General features: G+C 48.5%; 1 protein-coding gene across 4 annotated transcripts in view; it reads left to right on the top strand.

The window, feature by feature from the left end:
• ELMOD3 (ELMO domain containing 3) overlaps positions 1-21,553 on the top strand; it is a 28,502-nt gene extending 6,949 nt beyond the window's left edge. For 3 of the 4 annotated variants that reach the window (XM_060027437.2, XM_060027435.2, XM_060027434.2), the window contains 9 exons: positions 435-507; positions 4,118-4,186; positions 5,120-5,211; positions 6,577-6,700; positions 6,935-7,057; positions 9,707-9,837; positions 19,669-19,745; positions 20,016-20,143; positions 20,608-21,553. In XM_060027437.2, the coding sequence (XP_059883420.1) occupies positions 4,120-4,186; positions 5,120-5,211; positions 6,577-6,700; positions 6,935-7,057; positions 9,707-9,837; positions 19,669-19,745; positions 20,016-20,143; positions 20,608-20,810 (945 nt within the window). In that variant the 5' untranslated portion in view covers positions 435-507; positions 4,118-4,119 and the 3' untranslated portion in view covers positions 20,811-21,553. The remainder of the gene's footprint in view (positions 1-434; positions 508-4,117; positions 4,187-5,119; positions 5,212-6,576; positions 6,701-6,934; positions 7,058-9,706; positions 9,838-19,668; positions 19,746-20,015; positions 20,144-20,607) is intronic. The other variant, XM_060027436.2, reaches the window with a different exon arrangement.
• The last annotated feature ends 643 nt before the right edge of the window (positions 21,554-22,196 follow it).

The raw sequence follows: 22,196 nt of genomic DNA, 5'->3' as shown, positions 1-22,196 counted from the left end.
CAGGCACCGGGACACAGGAGGGCACAGACCCTGCCCTCCAGTAGCTCACACTTTGGATGGGGGTGTGGGGAAGGCACAGGCATGCAAGACAACCTCTATCTGATAAGATACTTGTTATAATGAGGCAGAACATAGAATGCAGCGGGAATACCGCAAGCACACCTCTGTCTCAGTTGAGTTGAGTGGATTTTTGTCTGTTTGCTCTCCAAGGAGAGCATATATTCATACCTGTCCTCACGTCACTCAACTGCTCCGTCATAGTTGGCATTTTCCGGGTGCTTCTCTTTAAGATTGGTTTTAACCAACCCATGTGGGAAGACTAGATTCTTCTGGCCTCCAGTTTCGAGGACACTCAGTACAGCGGGTGGGACTTGTTTGTGTGGGTGGGGGGACGTGGACTCTGCCCTCGCACTAAGGGTCAGCTGCCCCTACAGATCTCAGAGTTGAAGAACCACGGCATCCTCCGGGCCCTGACGGCAGAAGCGAATAATGGCTGGGAGCCGGCTGGTAAGTCCCCCTCGGAGCCTGGGTGGGACTCAAGGCGGAGCTCCCTGTGGGTCTGCTTTTCCTCATTTGAATTTCTCTCACTACTTTTCCTGTAGAATTTTATATATATATGTACATTTATTTATTTATTTTTGGCTGCGTTGGGTCATCATTGCTGCGCGTGGGCTTTCTCTAGTAGCAGTGAGCGGGGTCCACTCTTCGTTGCGGTACGCGGGCTTCTCATTGCGGTGGCTCTCTTGTTGCAGAGCACGGGCTCTAGGCGCGCGGGCTTCAGTAGTGGCATGCGGGCTCAGTAGTTGTGGCTCGCGGGCTCTAGAGTGCAGCCTCAGTAGTTGTGGCACACAGGCTCAGCTGCTCCGCGGCATGTGGGATCTTTCCGGACCAGGACTCGAACTCATGTCCCCTGCATTGGCGGGCAGATTCTTAACCACTGTGCCACCAGGGACGCCCCTCCTGTAGCACTTCATAGAGTTATCATCCTTCAAGGGAAGTTAGAGACCTGAGTTCTAATTTGGCCCCACAAGCCCTGCTGGTAGCTTACTGTGCGCCTTTGGGCAAATCATATAATCTCTGTGTCTACAGTGGAAATATTAGTACCTCCTTTGTCCTCAAAGGGATGTTGTGATAATGAAATGAGACAGAGTGGGTGAAAAGCCTTTGAAAAGTTATCCTGTTTTATCTGCTTGACATGGCTCTTCCCATACTATATTTAAAGCTCATTCCACTTGCTAATTTATTACACAGAAAAGCACACTCACCAATTCAGAAGAACCAGTTCTGGAGCCAGATATCTCTGGCTTAAGTCCTGCCTCTTTCACCCATCAGCCCTATGACCTTGAGCAAGTAACTTAATCTTTCTGACTCTCACTTTCCTCATCTATAAAACAGGGATTATATCAGAACCTGTATGATAGGAGTTGTGTAAGGATTAAATGAGGTAGTGTAAAGTGCTTAGCACACAGAATGTAAATCATAGTGAACGCTCATTGGTGTGCATTGTTGTCTTTAAATTCTGTAAACTGAAAATGTAATCTCTAAGAATACGGGCTCTGTTAAAAATATTCCAATGTAGAAAAACTATATGGAGGTCTGTAAAGTATCTTTTAATTGAATTTTGTCTTTACCATGTGGTGACAAACCTAACATTTATTAGAGATGTTGCCTTAAATGCTAAAGTATTTTCTATTTCAGTGCAACTGGCATTTATGTGCCAGATATTCCTTTTTTTTTTGTGGTGCACGGGCCTCTCACTGTTGTGGCCTCTCCCATTGCGGAGCGCAGGCTCAGCAGTCACGGCTCACGGGCCCAGCCGCTCTGCGGCATGTGGGATCTTCCCGGACCGGGGCACGAACCCGTGTCCCCTGCATCGGCAGGCGGACTCTCAACCACTGCACCACCAGGGAAGCCCCAGATATTCTTAATCATACTAAATAACTACAATTTTTTCCCCAGATTGCTCTCAGCAAATTTAAACTAATAGGCCGACTAGATCAGCTGTGCCGTTTACTATGCGAATAAGTAGAAGAGGGCCTAAATAAAGGAGGCAGTTGACAAAAGGAAAAACGATAAAGAGCCGTACTAACGGGACCTGGGTTTGTTGTCCTGGAGATTCGTGCTGTGGCTCCTCGTTCTTCTGTCAGTTTAGGGGAAAAATAGTATTTATGTCAGGATCATCTTCAGAGGTGGGAGTCCTAAAGGAACCAGGAAAGGAGAGAGATGCTCTTACACGGGTTGGATGTTTGTCTCCAGTTTGGGCACCAGATTGCGTTGCTGCTTGAGACCTCGGACTTTCTCTTGACTACCTTGCTGTCACAGTAAGCTCCCACACCCTTGCCTGTGAGGTTTGTGCTCCTGGCTCACAACCTTTGATCAACCCGTTTGCAGGTGAAGGTGTGGGGGGTGAAAGATGGATCGAGTTGCTCATAATGATCTGAAGTCATGAAGTCAGTGAAGCTGGATGTGGATGAGGGGTGAAGGGTGGGGAGCTTCTCAGCGTCGTGATGAGATCCATGGCTGCTGCTCCGCTCTTCTTGTTTAGCCACTTTGTCCCTCTTTTTCATCTCCCAAGGGTTCAGCATGCTGGAAGTAAGTTTTGTTTTCTTCACTGTCCCAGGTTGAGTGTTCTGTATTCTGTTGAAGTTACCTAGTTTGGAAGCCCTGGTGTAGTCTGCTACCCCGGGCTGGGGCTGGCAAGATTGAATGTCCTAGAAGTCCAGGATTCAGGACCCCGGACCCATCTCATCTGCTCCCACCGTCCACATCCCTGCTAGACCCGAGCCCACAACTGCGTCAGTGATACTAGCTGATGTTTATTGAGCGAGTGGCCTTTGGGCCACGCACTCCCCTAGAATCTGAAGAGTTACGTCCTCCTCACAATAGTTGGAAGAGTGATTACCAATGGTTAAGTGACCTGCCCGAAGAAGCGCAGCTCGTGAGGGACAGAGATGGAAAGTTGACAAGCAGTTTGGCTCTGCGCTGTGCTTTGCCAGCTGAGCCCTCCGGCTCCCCAGCAGCCTCCTTGTCCTCGTTATCCTTTAGTGTTTTGATTTTGGGGTACCTTTTTCTTTAATTTGCAAGTATACTTACAAAACAGTTCATTGTCACGTGAACGTCCTCAGCCCGGATTGCGAGGCAGAGGGGAGCTGTCCTAACCTGCTTTCACCACCCAGGCTAGAAGGCTCACGAGTTTGGGTGTCAAACAGAGGTCTCTCCATCCTGCCCACTGTCGGCCAGTGTCCTCCGTAGCAAATGGGAAAAGCCAGTGATGGGCCATGCTGCCAGCAGTTTGGCCCAGAGAGTGGCAGCTGTGGTGTGGAGAAGAGGGCTGTGTGGTGGTTATAGAGCGCCTGTCCTGCTGCTTTTTTCTTCTGTTTCCCTCGCTTTTGTTGTGCTTTCATTCATTCATCACACATTCATTGTGGGGACTTCCCTGGCAGTCTAGTGATTAGGACTCTGCACTTCCACTGCAGGGGGCACGGGTTTGATCCCTGGTTGGGGAGCTAAGATCCTGCATGCTGCGAGGTACAGCCAGAAACAAAACAAACAAACAAACAACAACAAAAACATTCATTGTGCACCTGTCATGTGTCAGGCGCTCAGAACCCTACCTTCCTGTGGCGCCCAGTGCAGTGGGCAAGACAGTTTGCAACATGGTGGTAAGCATGGGGTGTCGGGGTCTCTCATGGAGCAGCTCCTAACGCAGATTACAGAGGCTAAAGAAGGCGCCAGGTGAGGGTGATGCCGGAATTGGCTGAAGGATGAGATGGAACTGCGCTAGAAGGGGCTGGAACTGAAGGTGGGAGAGCGGGGTGTGCAGAGGCACCCAAGGGGGCTGTTGAGAGACTTCAGGTACTTCTGGATGCCCCAGGACAGAGCCAGAGAGGTAAGGAGTCTCCCGATTGTGAAGAGTTGGGGTTTCATCTTGAGAATTATGGAGACGCCCTGGAGGGTTCTGAGCAGCAGGCTGCCGTCAGATCTGCCTTTTTGAAAGCTCACTCTGGCATGTCAGAGGGTAGCAACAAGGCCCAAGGCAGGCAGGGAAGGCCAGGGGCTACGACAGCAATCCGGACACACCTCGATCTCAGACGGTCTCCTTTTCTCACTATTGCAGTTATGAATACAGAGGTGCTCCGAGCCCAAGAAGAATGGGAAGCTGTGGACAGTATCCAGCCAGAGACAGGTAACTGCCTCCTCACAGCCCGCTGCTGCTAAGCACACGAGCCACCCGTGCGGCTAATGTTCTGTGCCTCTGGGATTAGGATACAGAATTCCTGGGTCTTCTCGTTTCCAATACGTGACATAGGATAAAATCTCTTTTCCCAATTCAGAGGTGATGCCATCGACCTCTGGAGGGAATGGGGATGAATGCCTTGGGGAGAGGGCTGCCAGCCATGAGAGAAGACAGGGAGGACCTTCGTCAGGGTCAACGTCTGCAGGGTGATGAGGTCAGGCAGAGGATGGAGGCAGGCAGCCAGGACCCCTGTGTCAGATCGAGCAGGCTGTTCACTATACAAGCAAGTCCCTGGAACTGGGGGCTGAAGCCATCTGCTGGAAGCCTCTGTCTCTCGTGCCTTTCAGGAGGTTTGGATGGAGCTGCGGGAGGGGAGAACTGGGACCCAAATCTAGCCTGAACCCCACTTGAGCTCCTGAAGAGATGTTACAGTGGACTGTATCAGCCATCACCTGTATTGCGGACTGATGAGTCAGTACCCTGTGGCGAAGGCTGGATAGGGGATCATTCGTATCCAGGGCGTGAGAAGGGGCAAAGTAGAAGATAGGAAAGGCCCCTAAACAAACCTGTAGCATGCTCCTGCGTGGGTACCTCCTCCAGGCAGTGACTTGCCCCCGCTCACAGATGAGTGGACATTAGGGGCCCCTGCAGATCTATCTCCACTCACTTCAGCCTCTGCACAGCCGGGTCCGAAAGGGAGTCAGCCCAGCAGATAACGCCACCCCCTTGACAGAGGAGGCTTGGTTGTAACTGTAGGTGTCTGACGTTTACAGCTGAAAGTCAGCGCTGGGCTTAGAGGTGGCAACCGGCGGCCCTCAGTAAATGTCTGCTGATAGAATGACTACTGTTACAAGTGCCAGAGTGTCTTCCCTTTTGCCACAGGGAGCCGGGCCAGCTCAGACCAGCCTGGGCAGCTAATCTCTTTCATTGAGGCCCTCCAGCATTTCCAGACCGTGGACCTCTCTTCCTTCAAGGTATGACAGTAGGGAGGTTTGGGGGTCTCAAGCAAAGCACTTTCTTCCCAGGAGCCAGGTTTCTTCCCCACCAGGATAGGGCACTGGGCAAGCAAGATGGAACTTTCCAGGCGAGGGCTCTGTCTCGACTAAGAAATCTCGGGGCGCAGAATCACAAGTGGCCAAGGACCCACATGTCATGTGGGCCCCGGCGGCCTTTCAGGGACTGTGCCCCCAGAACTCTAGTGGCCCTGTCTTATAGGGGCCCGTGGAGCTGCTCCCTGCTTTCTCCTCCTAGGGATGGGGAGGTCTGCAATCAGATGCTAGGGAGTTCCTTGGGGAAGCAGGGCAGCCTGTCCAGAGAGCTGAGTAATTCACTGCCACCGCAGGAAAATCTTCCATCCCCTAGAGGAACAAGAAGTTATTTGGGAATTTAAAAAATATGTGGGGTTGGAAAAAGAAAGAATATGAAGGAGAGTAAAAGCTGACAAGCTTTCTGGGGAATCTTGGTGACCAGTAGTAAGTTTAGAGAACTGTGATCTCAGATCTTCAACCTAAAGCCTGGCTCAAGGAGCGAGGCTAAAAAGATAGGAATCAGATTGGCTTGTAGGACCCAGAGATCCAGAGGCTGCCGAAATCAGAGTATCCTAAGCCCTGCGGCAATGGCTGTGAACAAGGAGAGGTCGGCAGGAGCTGGTTTAGGCACTGCTGCTGTGGTGTGGACAGAAGGCGCCAGCTCCCCGCAGGGGTATCCTGCTCCAAAAAAGTGCCCACTGACTGTCTTTTTGTTTGTTGGTTTGGCCGTGCCACATGGCATGCGGGATCTTAGTTCCCCGACCAGGGATTGAACGAGCGCCCCTTGCATTGCAAGCGTGCAATCCTAACCACTGGACTGCTAGAGAAGTCCCCCCGCCACTGACTGTCTTTCTTGGAAGCTGAGAGAGCTGTTAGACTTTATATTTATGTCCTTTACAGAGAGAGACAGAGACAGACATACAAAGGGTAGAAGCAGCCCTGCTGGGAAACTTGGCCTGGCATCTGTGAGATGCCAGCCCCCATAGCCAGCCACCTCTAGCTTCCTTGGTAGTCAGTGACATAGCTATTTCTGGAAAAGCCCAGAGGACTAAATGTAGACAACCGGATGATAATGCCTATGCTCGGGGACATCTCTCTCTACTTACAAAGAGCCTACAAGCTGGAAGAGTCTGTCTCCAGAGATTCGCAGATGCTTCACAGCTTCTGCCCCATTTCCCTGGCCCAGAGGCCAGCCAGTTAGTGGGAGAACCACTCCTTTCTGCAAGACCGGTCCTGTACTGAGCCTGATGGTAAGTTCATTAAAGCAAATGATCACAGCACTCTGCCTATTGCCTGCACCTTCCTCCCCAGAAAAGAATCCAGCCAACGATCCGAAGGACCGGGCTTGCTGCCCTCCGGCACTGCCTCTTCGGGCCTCCCAAGCTCCACCAGGGCCTCCGTGAAGAAAGGGACTTGGTCCTGACCATCGCTCAGTGTGAGTACACGGGGGCTGCCCCAAGGCAGGCGCCGCGTGAGTGGTCAGGCAGAGAGCACAGTTTGCCTACCCGGTTGCTGAGACTAAGCCAGGGCTCCTGCATTTACCATGCTGGGGGGAGAGCAGAGTGTCTGGAGCACCGGCCAGCTCTGTCTGGGCTGTACCGTTCTCTGGGAAGCACTCAGTCCTCCTGTGAGGGCCAATCCAACAGAGCATGGGTGTGTTTTGGGGCAGGTGGCCTGGATAGCCAAGACCCAATGCATGGCCGAGTCCTCCAGACCATCTATAAGAAGCTGACCGGCTCCAAGTTTGACTGTGCCCTCCACGGAGACCACTGGGAAGATCTGGGCTTTCAGGGTAAGAGAGAGGAATGGTTCATCTTCTCCCTGACTCCTTATTCCAGGACTAGCGTGAGAACCCAGACAGTCCTCTTCCTGTCATGTCAGCACCATGAGACAGGATATCTGGGGCAGAGCATTTCAGGAAGAGGGTACAGCAGATGCAAAGGCCCTGAGGTGAAATGTGTGTACCTCTTTCTGAGAAATAGCAAGGAGTGTGGCTGAAGTGGAGAAGGAGAATAGTTCACTCAGGGCCTTGCAGGCCAGTGTAAAATATTTACTCTAAGTGAGATAGAAAGCATGGGAGTGATAGGATTTAGAATCCAGTGTTTTCTTTTTATTCTTTTCTTTTACTATCGATGACAATTTTTTTTTATATTATTTCATTTTTTTGAGTGAAACAGAATGATTTCACCTGTTTTGGGACTGTACTATTTTTTCAAAATCATATCAAATTACATTTGTATAGAATAGGAAAATATCTTAATTTAAAAAGGAAACTTTATATACTCATAATTAATTGGTGCTCTGTTGGTACTGACAATGTGTTTAAGTCCCTTTACCTTCTTTCATCTATAATATAATTGTCCTAAATATTCCCTCTGTGTACATTGAGAATGACATCAGTGTTATGATTTTTGTTTCAACCATTAATTAAAATAACTCAAGAGGAGAAGCAAGATCTGTTGTATTTACCCATATATTTACTCTCTCCATTGTTCTTTCTTCTGATATTCTAAGATTCCTTCTTTTATCACTTCCTTTCTGTTTCAGGAACTTCCTTTAGCCATTTTCTAAAGTAGGTCTGCTGGCAATAGATTCTTTAGCTTTCCTTCATCTGAGAATGTCTTGATTTCCCCTTCACTCCTGAAGGATAATTTCTCTGAATGTAGAATTCCAGGTTGACAGGTCTTTTCTTTCAGCGCTTAAAAATAAATGTGCTACTTCCTTTTGGCCTCCATGGTTTCTGATGAGAAATCTGCTGTCACTTGAATTATTCCTCCTTGTTAGATAAGAAGTTGTTTCTCTCTCTGCTTTCAAGATCTCTTTTGTTTGTTTTTTTTCTTTTGTTTGCAGGAGTTTGACTCTGATATGTCTTAGTGGGGATTTCTTTGGGCTTATCTTATTAAGGGTTTGCTCAGCTTCTTGAATCTGTAGGTTTATGTCTTTGGCAAATTTGGTAAAATTTCAGCCGTTATTACTTTGAGTACTTTTTTCAGCCCTGCTCTTTCTCCTCCCTTGTACAACTCTGATGACACAGATGCTAGATCTTCTGTTACTGTTCCACAGGTCCCAGAGGCTCTGTTCATTTTAGGGGGATCTCTGTATAGCTCAGAGGTCTTCAAGGCTCTGTTTATTTTGTTTTGTTTTTTCTCTCTATTGATCAGATTGGGCAGTTTATATTGTTCCATCTTCAAGTTCACTGGTTCTTTCCTCTTTGGTCTCTATTCTGCTGTTGAGCCCATCCAGTGAGTTTTTAATTTTAGGTATTATATTTTTCTGAAGTTTCTGTTTGGTTCTTTACATCTGATATTTCTTTACTGAGACTTTCTGTTTTTTCATCTTTTTCAAATGTTTGTAATTGCTTATCAAAGGCATTTTTATGATAGCTGCTATAGTAGCTTCCCATTGTTGCTGCAGAAAATTACCACAAATTTAGTGGCTTCAATCAACACAGACTTATTATCTTCTAGTTCTGTAGTTCAGAAGTCTGACACAGTCTCACTGGGGCAAGATCAAGGTGGCAGCAGGGCTGCATTCCTTTTTGGAGGCTCTAGGAGGAAATCTATTTCTGTGCCTTTTCCACCTTCTAGAGTCCACCCACGTGCCTCCTCCTTCAGAGCCAGGAACGCAGCATCTCTCTGAGCTGATTCTGTCCTCACGTCTCTCTTTCTGACTCTGTGCTTCTACCTCCCTCTCTCACTTTTAAGGGTTCTTCTGACTACATTGGGCCCAGCCAGATAATCCAGGATAATCTCCCTGTCCTGATTAGCAACCTCCGTTCTAACTGCAACCTTGATTCCCCCTTGCTGTGCAACAGAACGTACTTGTAGGTTCTGGGGATTAGGACGTGGCTATCTCTGGAGGTGCCAGTTATTCTGCCTAGGACAGCTGCTATAAATTCCTTCCTTATCAGGTAATTCCAACATATGTGTGATCTCAGTGTTGCTATCTGTTGATTGTCTTTTCTCATTCAAATTGAGGTTTTCCTAGTTCTTGGTGTAATGAGTGATTTTTTATTGTGTCCTAGATATTGTGGGTATTATGTAATGACAGTGTTGATCATCTTTAAATCTTCTATTTTAGCAGGCCTCCTCTGACACTGGGCAGTGGGGGAAGGGTGATGTCACCTCATTACTGCCAGGTGGGGATAGAAATCCAGGTATCCCACCTGACCTCCACTAATACCACTGGCTGGGTGGGGCAGGGGTGCCTCATTGCTGTTCCCATGTAGCCTCCACTGATGTCACGAAGGGTGTGGTGGGCTCCTTAGCACTAGAGAAGGATAAAAGTCCCAGCTCCCCGCTTCTTTGACTGCCTTGTTACAGTCAGGCAGGGGAAGTCTAGGCTGTCCACTTGGGCAGTGATCAAGGTAACCAAGTCATTGAATCTCACAGAGCAGGGATTTCATTAAGCACCCTGAATTTCCTCTTGGTTTTTGTTTTAGGAACAAATCCAGCCACAGACTTGAGAGGAGCAGGCTTCCTTGCCCTCCTGCATCTCCTGTACCTGGTGATGGACTCAAAGACCTTGCTGATGGCCCAGGAGATCTTCCGCCTGTCTCGTCACCATATCCAGGTGGGGCTTTGGTGGGAAGCCAGCAGAGAGGGCTGTAGGGGCTAGGACCTTGGCACAGGGCTCTCCTGAGTAACCGTGACAGCTTCGCAGGTAGATCTCCAATTGCTGAGGGCCCTCAGGACAGCTGAGGCAAACTGGGCATGGGCATCACTGTCACCCTGACCTGGCTGGAATCTGAGCTCCAGCACTCATTAGTGTGTGTCTCAAGCAAGTGCCTCAACTCTTCAGGGCCTTGGTTTCCTCATCCATAAAGAGGAAATCTTGGAAACGTCAGCTGGATAGTTGGGAAAATTAAATGAGGTAATGTACAAAAGCGCTGGACACAACTGTGGTACCAGCGTCTCAGCTCACTGCCCTCCCAGTATTGGCAGGTTCTCCTGACCCTGGAGGAGGGGGGCCAGCCTTTATTTGCCCAGGGAAGAAGGTTTGCCTCGAAGTGTCAGGTAACACATGGACTTGCTGGAAGGCCAGAAGTGGCTCCCGTAGCCCTCAGGTTCTGTCCAGGCCTGCTCTCCAGGGTTGGTTTGATGGTTTTCCCCTGTAGTAAAAGGTGGTGGTCCCCCCATTTAGAAAACATACTTGACCTGTTTCCTGCCACTCATCTATCCCAGATTCATGGGGCCTGGAATTCCTTCATGTACTAAACAGGTATTTATTTAGGATTCCCTGTGCTAGTTATTGTTCTTGGTGTTTGGGAAACATCAGTGAGCAAAACAGACAAAGATCCTTCTAGCAGAGAGGACAAGACAGTAAGCCTAATACATAAATAAATTATAGAGTATGTTAAAGGTGGTAAGTGCTACGTAGGCAAGGTTAGGAGAATGTGGGAGGATTACAGTTTTATGGGGTATTAGGGTAGCTCTCACGAGAGGGTGAGACTTAAACCAAGCCTTGAAGGAGGTGAGGATGTTAGCCAAGCTTGTATTTGGAGGAAGAGCATTCCGCACAGAGCGGGCAGCTAGAGCAAACGTCCCAAAGGAGGTGTATGTCTGGCATGTGCAGGAATGGCAGGGAGGCCAGCTGGAGCGGAAGGGGCAGGGAGGGCAGTAGGAAGGAGGTGATGGGGTAACGGGGAGCAGACGGTGTCGGGCCCGGTAGGCTATGATGAGGATGTTTGCTTTTACTCTGAGTCAAATGAGGGTTTTGAACAGCCTGGAGTGACACGATGCAACTTACATTCTTAAGTGGATCCTCCCAGCCGTTGGGTTGAGAGTAGTCTCTGGTGAGGGCTTTTGTAATCAAGTTAGAGATGATGGTGATCTGGACCAGGGTATTTTCAGAGGAGGCGTTGTGAAGTGATCCGATTCTGGATGTAGAATCTTGAGCGTATGGGCTGTAGAGAATAGAGCCAGCATACTTTTCGAATGGATTGGGTACAAGTATAAGAAAAAGAGGCATCAATGGTGATTTTTAGCCTGAGCAGCTGGAAAGACAGAGTGGCCACCAACTGAAATGGAAAAGAAAGAGCAAGGGTGGGGGTGGTTCCATCTGCCATATAAATTTTAGACTGAGGTTATGCGTTTGTTTGTTTCATAAGTTTACTTATTTATTTATTTATTTTTGGCTGCGTTAGGTCTTCGTTGCTGCACGCAGGCTTTCGCTAGTAGCAGCGAGTGAGGGCTACTCTTCCTTGTGGTGCGCGGGCTCCTCACTGCAGTGGCTTCACTTGTTGCGGAACACGGGCTCTAGGCGCACAGGCTTCAGTAGTTGTGACACGTAGGCTCAGCAGTTGTGGCGCACGGGCTCTAGAGCACAGGCTCAGTAGCTGTGGTGCATGGGCTTAGTTGCTCCGCAGCATGTGGGATCTTCCTGGACCAGGGCTTGAACCCGTGTCCCCTGCAGGCGATTCTTAACCACCGTGCCACCAGGGAAGCCCCAGGTTATGCGTTTTTGACAACTACGGAAGTGATGTACCTCATGTCAGGAGCACCCACGTCAACATGTCTTATTACGGTGAAGTTAACCTTGGGCACATGGTTAAGGGGATATCAGCCAGGTTTCTACGCTGTAAAGTTACTATTTTTCCCTTTGTAATTAATCACTGTCTTGGAGGAAGATACTTTGAAGCTACGCAAATAACCTGTTTTTCCTCAAACTTGGTTCTAATAGTGATTTTGTTTCCCTCATTCCTCCTACATTTATTAATTTTTAAATTTATTAATTGGAATTCTTCTGTAAGAAAGAATTGTCTTTGCTATTTATTGATTGAGGTACTTTTTATATCCACATGGACTCAGATTTTTATTTTATTCTATGGGATATAACCCAACACTTTTATTATTTATTTTGTTGCTAAAATTGTTCCCATGTCGACCATTTTTTTTGTTTTACATCTTTATTGGAGTATAATTGCTTTACAATGGTGTGTTAGTTTCTGCTTTATAACAAAGTGAATCAGTTATACATATACATATGTTCCCATATCTCTTCCCTCTTGCCTCTCCCTCCCTCTCACCCTCCCTATCCCACCCCTCTAGGTCCCATGTCGACCATTTTAAGAGCTCTTTCAAACAAAAAAGCTCTTTCAGGTGGTACCTGTGCCCTTTCACCATGCCCTGTCCTTTTTTGAGCACTTTTCTACTTTCTGGACCCTAAAGATGCTCTAGGCTCTTGTATTTTCCCTGAATGATTCCCAGCCCTGAGATCAACCACTTCTCCAAAGAGCTCTTGTTCTTTAGTTGGAGAATGCTATTTGGAAACCAAGATCTGAGTGCTGGGTGTTCTCACTGGTATTAGGATCTCACTGCTTCTAGGCCCTCTCAGTGTCCAGAGCTTGGAAAATATGTATGTGTCACTGATTCCCTCCTGACTCTGAAAGGAGTGGTCTCCAGTGGTGAGCAGACCTGCCCAGGCCCCAGCAGCACTTCACAGAGAACAGGAAGGGGGGTGTGATGCTGCCTGAGGGAGAGGAGCTGAGAATGAGTGGCTGAAGGTCAGACCTGCAGCCTTTTCTTCAGATCATTTTGTCTTCAAGCTGGAGTCAGGCCGGCCTGCACTGCAAAAACAGACTGTTCCAGTAACTGTGTTGTTGGTCATATTAGTTAAGTCTCAGAACCTCAGCTTCTTGCTTTGTAACATGAGAAAATAATCCCAACTCCGTAGACTTATTCTGAGTTGGAGAAAAACCGTGTAAAGTGCTAAGCACATTAGTCATTCAAGGAGTGTTAGTTATCAAAGTAACTTTTGATTTCTGTGAGCAAAAATACATTTTATATACATCTTATAGATAATACACGCATACATAAATATATGTGGTGTTTTCAAAATCATATCTGCCCTTGCGCCTGCACACACAGACACAGCACATACATCCACACATATACACACAGCCGTTGTAAGGTGAGATAGATCCATTTTGAATCTAAAACTTCTTGACTACAAAACAAATAGTCACACAGTTCCTGCCACCTGGGCAGAAATGCCACCTGGGCATTTCGTTCACTGCATATCTCTGTTATCTTTTTTTTTTTTTTTTTTTTTCTGTTATCTTTTGAGGAAAAGTACCCATTAAACCTGATGGTTTCACGTACGCCCATCTCTTCCAGGAGACACTGGAGGAGGCAAGAGGGGACCTCGTGAGGATCTGGTCTTGAGGTATATCAGGACCCATGAGTTGAGACTGTGGGCGTATTCTGTGCTCTTCACGGTGCGGGGAGGTAGTGTCTGGGTCAGGTTTGAGAACCGGACCAGTTAGCCTGTGAAACAGTGCAGTCTCTTGTAGCGATGCTGCTTTGTTATAGGAGGCCCAGAGGTTGAGGCATATCTTAGCAGTCACTGGGCCAGCCCCTTGTTGTAGAGACAGTGAAGACCCAGAGAGGGGAAATGGCTTGCCCAAGGTCCCCCAGCTAATGAGTATTTCCTAGAAATCATCTCTGACCTCAGAGCCTCCCTTCTTGTGGTTTTTGAAGGCTCTCTTGTAAGATCTTCCTGCAGAAATATGGAAGCCAGGGTAGAGGGTTAGTGCCAATTCAGCATCCCTCATTCGTTTTCAAGGACAGGCTTGACTGAGGTGAGGGGGTAGGTCATTGGATATCTGAGGGAGGAATGTCCCAGGCAGAGGGAAGAGCAAGACGAGAGAGGAAGCCCTGGGTACTTGATCTGGGTCCAGACCAGCCTGGCCACTTTGACCAATCTGTTTCTCATCCCTTCACCTGCTGGCCTCTGTGGAATTTATTGTGGATTTATACTTACTCCACAACATGCATGTCAGACAATAAGAAGGAATAGCAGCTTAAAATAATAAAATAAGAGGGCTGGTGTAGGTGTCAGGAAGCTAGATCCTAGTTCCATCTGCAGTACCATTACTTAGCTATGATTTGAGGCAAGTCACCTAGCCTCTCTGGGCCTCCCTTTGCTGTTTTATGAAATAAGAGATTTGGCCTAAAAGATTCTAAGGTCCCTTCCGGCTTTATGATTACTTGAACTCTTAAGTAACTCCAAAGTTTAAAGGAAAACTTCACCTCAAGCCCTTATGGATCTTGAAAATACAGTTTTCCAGGAGGCACGTAGAAGACCAGAGTAACAGTTGGGGGACTCAGACCTGCCAGAAGCCAGTCCTGTCCCTTTTCTAAGGAGAGAGCTGAGGTCTCAGGTACCTGTGGTACATCCTACTAAAGGGGAATTGGCCAGAAAGTACAGATGCTGGGGGAACCCAGGACTCCATGGAAGTGCATGGCCCACGCTGTCCTGAGGAGGAGGAGTGCTACAGTTCAGATGCCGAGACGCAGGCCGCATCTGGCTGATTGCTGGCAGGAAGGGAAGCCCCTCACAACAGTAGTTACAAACAGACAACAATTTGTATAGCTTTCCTTGCAATTTCCGTCTGTTATTTCATCCCATCAACATGACAAGCCTGCGTAAAGGTAGGGCAGAGATGATCCTTGTAAATCTTCATTTCCTGGCGAAGGAACATGAAGATACTACAGACCAATATCGCTGATGAATATAGATGAAAAGATCCTCAACAAAACACTAGCAAACAGAATCCAACAACACATTAGAAGGATCATACACCATGATCAAGTGGGATTTACCCCAGGGATGCAAGGATTCTTCAACATATGTAAATCAATCAGTGTGATACACCATATTAACAAATTGAAGGAGAAAAACCATATGATCATCTCAGTAGATGCAGAAAAAGCTTTTGACAAAATTCAACACCCATTTATGATAAAAGCTCTCCAGAAAGTGGGCATAGAGGGGACCTACCTCACCATAATAAAGGGCATATACAACAAACCCACAGCAAACATCATTCTCAATGGTGAAAACCTGAAAGCATTTCCTCTAAGATCAGGAACAAGACAAGGATGTCCACTCTCACCACTATTATTCAAAATAGTTTTGGAAGTCCTAGCCACGGCAATCAGAGAAGAAAAAGAAAGGAAAGGAATACAAATTGGAAAAGAAGAAGTAAAACTGTCATTGTTTGCAGATGACATGATACTATACATAGAGAATCCTAAAGATGCCCCAGAAAACTACTAGAGCTAATCAATGAATTTGGTAAAGTTGCAGGATGCAAAATTAATGCACAGAAATCTCTTGCATTCCTATACACTAATGATGAGGAATCTGAAAGAGAAATTAAGGAAACACTCCCATTTACCATTGCAACAAAAAGAATAAAATACCTAGGAATAAACCTACCTAGGGAGACAAAAAGACCTGTATGCAGAAAACTATAAGACACTGATGAAAGAAATTAAAGATGATACAAACAGATGGAGAGATATACCATGTTCTTGGATTGGAAGAATCACTATTGTGAAAATGACTATGCTACCCAAAGCAATGTACAGATTCAGTGCAATCCCTATCAAGTTACCAATGGCATTTTTTACAGAACTAGAACAAAAAAATCTTAAAATTTGTATGGAGACACAAAAGACCCCGAATAGCCAAAGCAGTCTTGAGGGAGAAAAACAGAGCTGGAGGAATCAGACTCCCTGACTTCAGACTATACTACAAAGCTACAATAATCAAGACAATATGGAATGGGCACAAAAACAGAAATATAGATCAGTGGAACAGGATAGAAAGCCCAGAGATAAACGCACGCACCTATGGTCAAGTAATCTATGACAAAGGAGGCAAGGATATACAATGGAGAATAGACAGTCTCTTCAATAAGTGGTGCTGGGAAAACTGGACAGCTACATGTAAAAGAATGAAATTAGAACACACCCTAACACCATACACAAAAAGAAACTCAAAATGGATTAGAGACCTAAATGTAAGACTGGACACTATAAAACTCTTAGAGGAAAACATAGGAAGAACACTCTCTGACATAAATCACAGCAAGATCTTTTTCGATCCACCTCCTAGAGTAATGGAAATAAAAACAAAAGTAAACAAATGGGACCTAATGAAACTTAACAGCTTTTGCCAAGCAAAGGAAACTACAAACAAAATGAAAAGACAACCTTCAGAATGGGCGAAAATATTTGCAAACGAATCAATGAACAAAGGATTAATCTCCAAAATATATAAACAGCTCATGCAGCTCAATATTAAAAAAACAACCCAATCAAAAAATGGGCAGAAGACCTAAATAGCCATGTCTCCAAAGAAGACATACAGATGGCCAAGAGGCACACGAAGAGCTGCTCAGCATCACCAGTTATTAGAGAAATGCAAATCAAAACTACACTGAGGTATCACCTCACACCAGTTAGAATGGGCATCATGAGAAAATCTACAAACAACGAATGCTGGAGAGGGTGTGGAGAAAAAGGAACCCTCTTGCCCTGTTGGTGGGAATGTAAATTGATACAGCCACTGTGGAGAACAGTATGGAGGTTCCTTAAAAAACTAAAAATAGAATTACCGTATGACCCAGCAATCTCACTCCTGGGCATATACAAAACTGGGCAGCTACTAAGTGGTGAAGCTGGGGCGAGGACCCCCATCACCTGACAGCTCGCCCAGCCGTGGGCTCCTTACAGCCAGCAGCCCGCCTCAGAGTCACCTGGGGGGATGAAGGAAAGGAGATATTTCTATCTGAATTCCAGTTTTCACTGCTTTTTAGTAAGTAGGCTTTTATAAAAATATTCCTGAGAATGAATGAACACTAAGTTTGGATCCTCTGTTAATTATGTTGCTACCATGTTCTTGTTTCCATATTTATTTTTAGACTGAAAGGAAGCAAGGGAAGGGATGATATTATACAAATATTATAATTAAATAGGCAATACCCCAAGGTAGAGATGCATTGCTGCTGACCTCAGCTACCCACTGAGGCGCAGATAATAATTATGAACGTTTGTTAGCACCTCCTCAGGCCAGTGCCGCGCTTAGCATTTTGCACATGTGATCTAAATTACTCCTTAGAGCAGCTCTGTGAGGTAGGTTGTGGGATAATAGAAAATGTAGACTGTGGATAATAAAAGCTACCCTGGTGGCGCAGTGGTTGAGAGTCCGCCTGCCGATACAGGGGACACGGGTTCGTGCCCCGGTCTGGGAAGATCCCACATGCCGCGGAGCGGCTGGGCCCGTGAGCCATGGCCGCTGAGCCTGCGCGTCCGGAGCCTGTGCTCCGCAGCGGGAGAGGCCACAACAGTGAGAGGCCCGCGTACCGCAAAAAAAAGAATAAAAAATAAAAAAATAAAATAAAAGCTACCCTGGAGAGTTTTTGTAAGGATTAGCGAATTGACTCCACTGAGCATGGCCCTTGTGTGGGGGTCCCCAGGACCACTGGGAGGACTCCCAGGATTTGGTGTATAGTTGTACTCTCAGCTGTGATTTACTGCAGCAAAAGCAAAATCAGCAAAGGGAGGAAGTGCATGGACAACATCCATAGGAAACCAGGTGCGGGCTTCCAGGAGTCCTCTCCCAGTAGAGTCACACGGGACGCGCTTAATTCCAACAGCATCGAATTGCGTAACACGTGGAATGTTACCAACCAGGGGGCTCATCAGAGATTCAGTACCCGAGGTTTTTACTGGGGGCTGGTCTCGCAGCACCATCTGTCTAGCACGTACCAAAATTCCAGAATCAGAGCGAAGGCAGGTGTTCAGCATAAACCATATGGTTTGCACAGTTTGGGTACAATAGTCAGCCTGAGGGGATGGTGGGAACCCTCTCAAAATCCAGGTTCCCAGATGCCAGCCTTATAAGCAGGCCTTTCTAAGGATGGCAATCTCAGGCCTGCTGTGTTCACTTTTTTTTTTAACATCTTTATTGGAGTATAATTGCTTTACAATGGTGTGTTAGTTTTTGCTTTATAACAAGGTGAATCAGCTATACATATACATATATCCCCATATCTCCTCCCTCTTGCGTCTCCCTCCCACCCTCCCTATCCCACCCCTCTGGTCACAAAGCACCGAGGTGATCTCCCTGTGCTATGCGGCTGCTTCCCACTAGCTATTTTACATGTGGTAGTGTACATACGTCCATGCCACTCTCTCACTTCGTCCCACCTTACCCTTCCGCCTCCCCGTGTCCTCAAGTCCATTCTCTATGTCAGCGTCTTTATTCCTGTCCTGCCCCTAGGTTCTTCAGATGTGTTCACTCTTTTCTGCACAGCACTTAAAATTTATTTCCTTTTTGGTCTTGAGAGACGGGAGAGCCGAGTCTCACAGAGTTCAGGTGGCCTTCCTAAGCATACACAGCTGGCAGGTGGCCAGGCCAAGACCTGGAATCCAGGTGTCATGGAAGGCCCTGAGAAAAATCCTTGTGGAGCCAGAAGACCTTCTACAGTTCAGTGCTGGCCACTAGAACTTTTTGCAGTGAAGGAAATGTTCTCTATCTGCACTGTCCAGTGTAGCAGCTCTTAAGCAAGAGTGGCTATTAGAGCACAGGAAATACGGCTGGTATGACTAAGGAGTTGAATTTCTAATTTTACTTAATTTTCAATTAATTAAAATTTAAATAGCTACACCTGGCTAGTTGCTATAGTACTGGACAGCACAGTTCTCCATCACAATGTAAGGGATTTTTCTTCTCAAGGGAAGCAGATGGATAAATAGACTTTGGCTCTTGTTCTAAGCTAAGGAACGCACTGGTCTATGTGTCCCTCTCAGCCGATGTCCTTGTGTGGGTTCAAGAGCGGAAACTAACATGCAGTATTTGCAGATCCCCTGGGGAAAGCCTCTTTTCGTTTGCTTGGGTTTTTGTTGTTAAAGAATAGGAAGGAACTGGCCCCTCCAAAAAGAAAGCATTCAGGTGGATGCTATAGGGAATTTGGAGGCCCTTCCTGGTAAAGCAGCCCTGCTGGACCCAGTCTGCCCCGCTCGGGAGTGGGACCTGCACAGCCCATTCTCAGGCTTCTGTGTTACTACGAGATGGGGTGCGCCCTAAGTCAATGCTGACTTTCTACCTACTTGTACCTTCTCTGTCTGCTTTTGGGTGAAGAGCTTATGAGCAAATAACCAGAAGCCCAGAGAAGGGGAGAAGAGATTTTAAGAACCTATAGAATTGGTTAGATAACTGAGCCTCACTCCTCTTGTGTCCATCCAACCCCAGGGGGTGATGTGGTCCACAGGCAGCACACGGGGCGGGCCTGGTGAAGGCCAAGGAGAGCTGATGCGAGGCTGGAGAACTAGCACAGGGGTTTGTGCACCAGCTTCGGAGTGAATCGACCTCAGTAGGAGTCTTGGTTCCAACACCTTAGGAAAGTTATTTAAGGTCACTGACCCTCAGTTTCCTCCTCTGTAAAATGGGAAGATTATTGTGAACATTAAATGTAAGCATCAGTAATACCAGCTGCTTGCCTCTGGCTGTGACTGTTATCTCCTGCGGGCCAGGTCGGGTTGTAGGTGACGGGAAGCACAGAAGGTGAGAGCCTAGATCGCCACTGACCCAGTACCCACTCCATTCCAGCAATTCCCCTTCTGTTTGATGTCCGTGAACATCACCCGCATCACCATCCAGGCCTTAAGGGAGGGATGTCTCTCCAGGTGAGTCCCCACGCTGGGCACCCTGCCCTCCCCGGCCAGCAGAGCCTGGTTCCCTCCCACCCCCCACCCCCCCCGTGCCTCATCCTCCCAGCTCTCCCTCACCTGCTGGTTCTGGGGTACCTGGAGAGATCCCCGTGCACCAGCCTCGCAGCCCATCTCTCCTCCCCAACCCTGACCTCAGATGTGAAGGCTCCTTGGGGACAGGGCGGGAGGGCCCCCAGGTGTCAGCCTCTGTCCACTGCTGAGCAGGTGACCTCCCTCGTCCTGCAGGGAGTGTAACCGGCAGCAGAAGGTGGTCCCGGTGGTGAACAGCTTCTACGCCGCCACTTTCCTCCGCCTCGCACACGTCTGGAGGACGCAGCACAAGACCATCTCTGACTCGGGTTTTGTCCTCAGAGGTGTGCTTGCTCTTCTGGGGAGGCCTAGCTCCTGCACTCCTGGCGTCCCCGGGTTCAGGGACCCCAGGGTGGCTGCTGGACTGGTGTGGGGCGCCTTCCTTTCCCCCCGCCCCCCATTCACAGCTTCTCAAGTTCCAGCTTCCCCGGGCCTCCAATCCCACCCTCAAGAGCCTGCCACTCTCCTTCCTCTGCCGCCACTCTTCTCCCTTCCTGGCCCTGTACATCCGGTGACTATATTTTCTGAATCAAAAGCTGGGCCCAACAGTTGGACTGGCTATTCAAAGTTGAGACTGTCCTGGACAGGGTAGAGTGTGTGGTCCCTGTGGCCGAATCTGGTTCCTGGGTCTCCCTCTCTGGTGAGCTCTCCATCTTAGACGACTCCTTCACCCTCCTCTCCAGAGCCTCTGGGTTGTGCATTCCACAGCCCCCACAAGCCTTCTGCTCCCCAATCCTCTCTGTTCCAGACTTGGAGGTGTTGGCCAAGAAGAGCCCCAGACGGCTGCTCAAGACCCTGGAGATCTACTTGGCTGGAGTGTCAAAGGGACAGGCCTCCCTGTTGGGGGCGCGGAAGTGTGCTGGGCCACAAGCCCCTCCCTCCAAGGATCTCACTTTCACAGGAGTGTGTGACCTGCCACCACACTCCTCTGAAGGCACATGGCTGATCTGACCAACCCCAGTGAGCGGCCACCGGATCAAAAGCCTTGAAGGGGCTTTCGGAGGGTGTACCCTGGCGCCGTTCTGCCCCTTGCGGTCCTAGCAGAAGGGATGTAGGAAGCCTGTTTGGGGAGCCGAGGACCCTCACCTGCATGAGACATTAGGGGCTGTTAAATTTGACCCACTCCCCGCAGACCTGCCTCCAGAGCAAGGAACACTTTGCCACAATCTTAGTTGGGCTACAGCTTCCAGAGTTGGGTTCCAGGTCATTTCAGTGATGGATCATGAGGTGGGAGACCCCGTGTGGGTGTTCCACACAGCCCTACATCAAAGGTATTCCCGAGGAGAGGTGCCGGAATTCTGACTCCTGGCAGCGGGGCGTTCAGGCCTCGGGTCCACGGGACAGGGACCAGACGTGGGCTGAGTAGTTAGAATGTGAAGGGAGATGGTAGCGGTGGCAGCAGCTGACAGGGGGCAGCATGAACCAGAGAGTGCACACGGGCCTGCCTTCCTCTCCATCCCCTGAGGTCTCTGGCCTTGCACTTATCCCACCCTCACCTCTCCCCATCCCTCCTCCCCACTGCTTGTGACACAGAGCCAGGCACTGGGCTAGGTGTCTGCTGCCGCCCATCCTAACCGCCCACCAGCTGGGCTACCCCCGTGGAGGCTGTGCAGGTCCCATCAGGGATGGTTCTCTGGCCTGGGCGAAGGAAGGAGGAAATTCACATACCAGCAGTTTTTAAATAAAAGAATTCTTCTGGGTTAAGAGTCTCAAGTGTTTTCCTTCCAGACAAGCTTTGTGCCTTCCTGTGGCCCTGTTATCCCAGGGTCCCCTTTAGAGCCAGGCACTCGGCCGGGTGACATCCTGGTTGTCTCTGGTGCTGGTCACGGGCCCAGGAGAGGCTGCTGTGCCCTGGCCACACTCCCGCCAAGTTCATACACTGTCCAGCCTCACCCTGCTGCACTTACAGACCCGGAGTCTCTGCACGCTCTAACCAGTGGGCAAGGCGGCCCTGGCTCTTGTTAAAGTTGGCTGGTGTTTGTCCTATATTTGCTTCTGGGGAAGCTAGCTGTTGTCGCTTCACTCACAAAAGGGCCTCCAGGGCTTTGGCACTGGGGAACAGGGGGCAGGTGAGAGCCCCACTGGGCTGCTCTCCCGTCCTCTGACCTCCCTCAAGTGGAGTCACGGAAGACAACTGTCCAGCCCCGCAGGCCTCTCCAAGTCCGCCCCACGCAGGGGGAGGCCCATCGCAGAGATGGAGACGACAGATGGCCACCCAAGTATGCAAGGGGCTCCTGTCAGCAGGAGGCCTCAGGGGCGGGGCTGGTAGTGGACCCTGCTGCTTGCCTTGTGCCGTCTTTGACCTAAACTAATCCTCTACCTCCTTCGTCCTGACGA

The sequence above is a fragment of the Delphinus delphis genome, chromosome 12 (assembly GCF_949987515.2).
Source record: "Delphinus delphis chromosome 12, mDelDel1.2, whole genome shotgun sequence".
NCBI lineage: Eukaryota > Metazoa > Chordata > Mammalia > Artiodactyla > Delphinidae > Delphinus > Delphinus delphis.
The sequence above is the reverse complement of the archived record's forward strand: the minus strand, read 5'-3'. Positions and strand labels throughout refer to the sequence as shown.